The 1,743-nt window shown below is 47.7% G+C and overlaps 1 protein-coding gene across 1 annotated transcript; it reads right to left on the reverse strand.

Annotated features, from left to right (window-relative positions):
- Positions 1 to 379: 379 nt before the first annotated feature.
- LOC102722286 (3-ketoacyl-CoA synthase 12-like) lies at positions 380 to 1,229 on the reverse strand. Its single transcript, XM_015835133.2, has one exon. The coding sequence runs from the start codon at positions 1,158 to 1,160 to the stop codon at positions 498 to 500; it is 663 nt and encodes a 220-aa protein (XP_015690619.1). The 5' UTR covers positions 1,161 to 1,229; the 3' UTR covers positions 380 to 497.
- Positions 1,230 to 1,743: the final 514 nt, after the last annotated feature.

Below are 1,743 nucleotides of genomic sequence, written 5' to 3' on the forward strand. Positions count from 1 at the left end.
GAGAACGTTACCTCATCTATTACATGCTATACAAATAGTCATCAAAAAATATGAAAAAAATTTATAAAAATAGATTAATATGTGATATATCACTACACAAACAAGCAAGTGAAAATATGACTTCTAAAATCTATAGCAAAAATAACAAATATATAATTGTGAGTATGTGTATACTATTCATAGTTTAATTTGTTATTTTTGTTATGGATTGTAGAAGTCATATTTTAATTTGTATGTTTATGTTGTGATATATCACATATTGATCTATCTTCATAAAATTTTTTATATTTTTATGACTATTTGAATATTATGCAATAGATGAGAAACCAACGAGGGGATATCCTCTCCAGAGCTTAGAATCCATACTCCGCGCTCAAATTGTTCAAAGTATAACTACATAAAGTCGTATCTTTAACTTTAAATATTTAGATTATTATTTAGGAAACACCTATTTTTGTGAGCTTATAGCGAAATTAACTACGCTCCAATGGCGTCGTCTAGAACGGCGAGGATTCGTCGCCGGCGTCGTTGACCCAAGCGTACTTCTCCAAGTAGGGATTCGGCTTGCCCTCCGGCGGGTACTCGTCAATGCAGTCGGCCCACGCTCCCTTGTCGGCCATGTCGCCGATCACCTCCCACACGCAGCTGTTGCACTTGAACCCGGACCCGAACGCCACCATGAGCACCTTGTCCCCTCGCCTCAGCCTCCCCTTCGCCTCCATGTACGACAGCACGTACCACACGCTGCTCGCCGACGTGTTCCCCCACCGGTGCAGCTGCATCGTCATCCTCGACGGCTCCACGTCGCGCTCGTCCAGGCCGAAGCTCTTCTTCACCGCGTCGGTCACCGCGATCCCGCCGGCGTGGAGGCAGAGGTGGTCGACGCCTGCCTTGAGGTTGATCTTCAGCTTGACCCGCTGGAGGCGCTGCAGCAGCTTCTGGCGCGCCAGGTCGGCGGCGAGCCGGGCGATCTCCATGGCCGGGAGGACGGGCGGCAGGAGGCGCTGCAGGTTGGCGGCGAACGCGCGGAGGGCGGCCTTCGGGAGGGCCTTGGTGATGCTGGCGCCCAGGAGGCCGTCGTCGTCCTCGCGCTGCAGGATGCAGGAGTAGGCGTCCTCGCTGGCCGCGGTGGTGGCGCGGACTAGGCGGCGGAGCTCCATCTTGGGGCGGCCACGGTGCGCGGGGTCGCTGGTGAGGAGTTGTTTAACACCAAAATTTGAAAATTTTCATATTGGATTCAGATAAGTAAATGTATAATTGCCGATAAAAAATCTTATGTACAAGAAGCCGAATTCGAGAAGGAATCGTAAAGAATCAGGGCTTGGCGGCGCAAATTTATCTATTAATAATTAGAGTTAGTTAGGATTTTTATTTTATCTCTAAGGGAGTTAGAGTCCAATCGAGACTTGTGTGTTAGAGATGGAATCTAAGTAGGATTTTGTTATTTCTTTTTATCTATTAGTAGTTGTATGTCGTGTCCAACACGGTCTAGCCTCAATCCGAGGATATAAATATATATGTCTGGAGTCATTGTTTTTCATCTACATCAGTCACTAGATCAATTACTCTTGGCGCATCGCCACCCTCCTAACCGAGATTTCAACTCCGGCGGAACTTGGCACCTGACGTGGGGCTACATCGTCTCGATCTCCGACGAAGGGGTAAGTCCTACGTTCCGCCGGGCCACGGTAATCATTCGGCTAGATTAGAACTGTCTCAGTTCGGTCTGATCTTCTAATCTAG

Source organism: Oryza brachyantha, chromosome 3 (genome assembly GCF_000231095.2).
Source record: "Oryza brachyantha chromosome 3, ObraRS2, whole genome shotgun sequence".
NCBI classification, from domain to species: domain Eukaryota; kingdom Viridiplantae; phylum Streptophyta; class Magnoliopsida; order Poales; family Poaceae; genus Oryza; species Oryza brachyantha.

Coding starts and splice junctions, on each gene's coding strand:
- LOC102722286 (XM_015835133.2), bottom strand. CDS start 1,160: ATGGAGCTCCGCCGCCTAGTCCGCGCCACCACCGCGGCCAGCGAGGAC.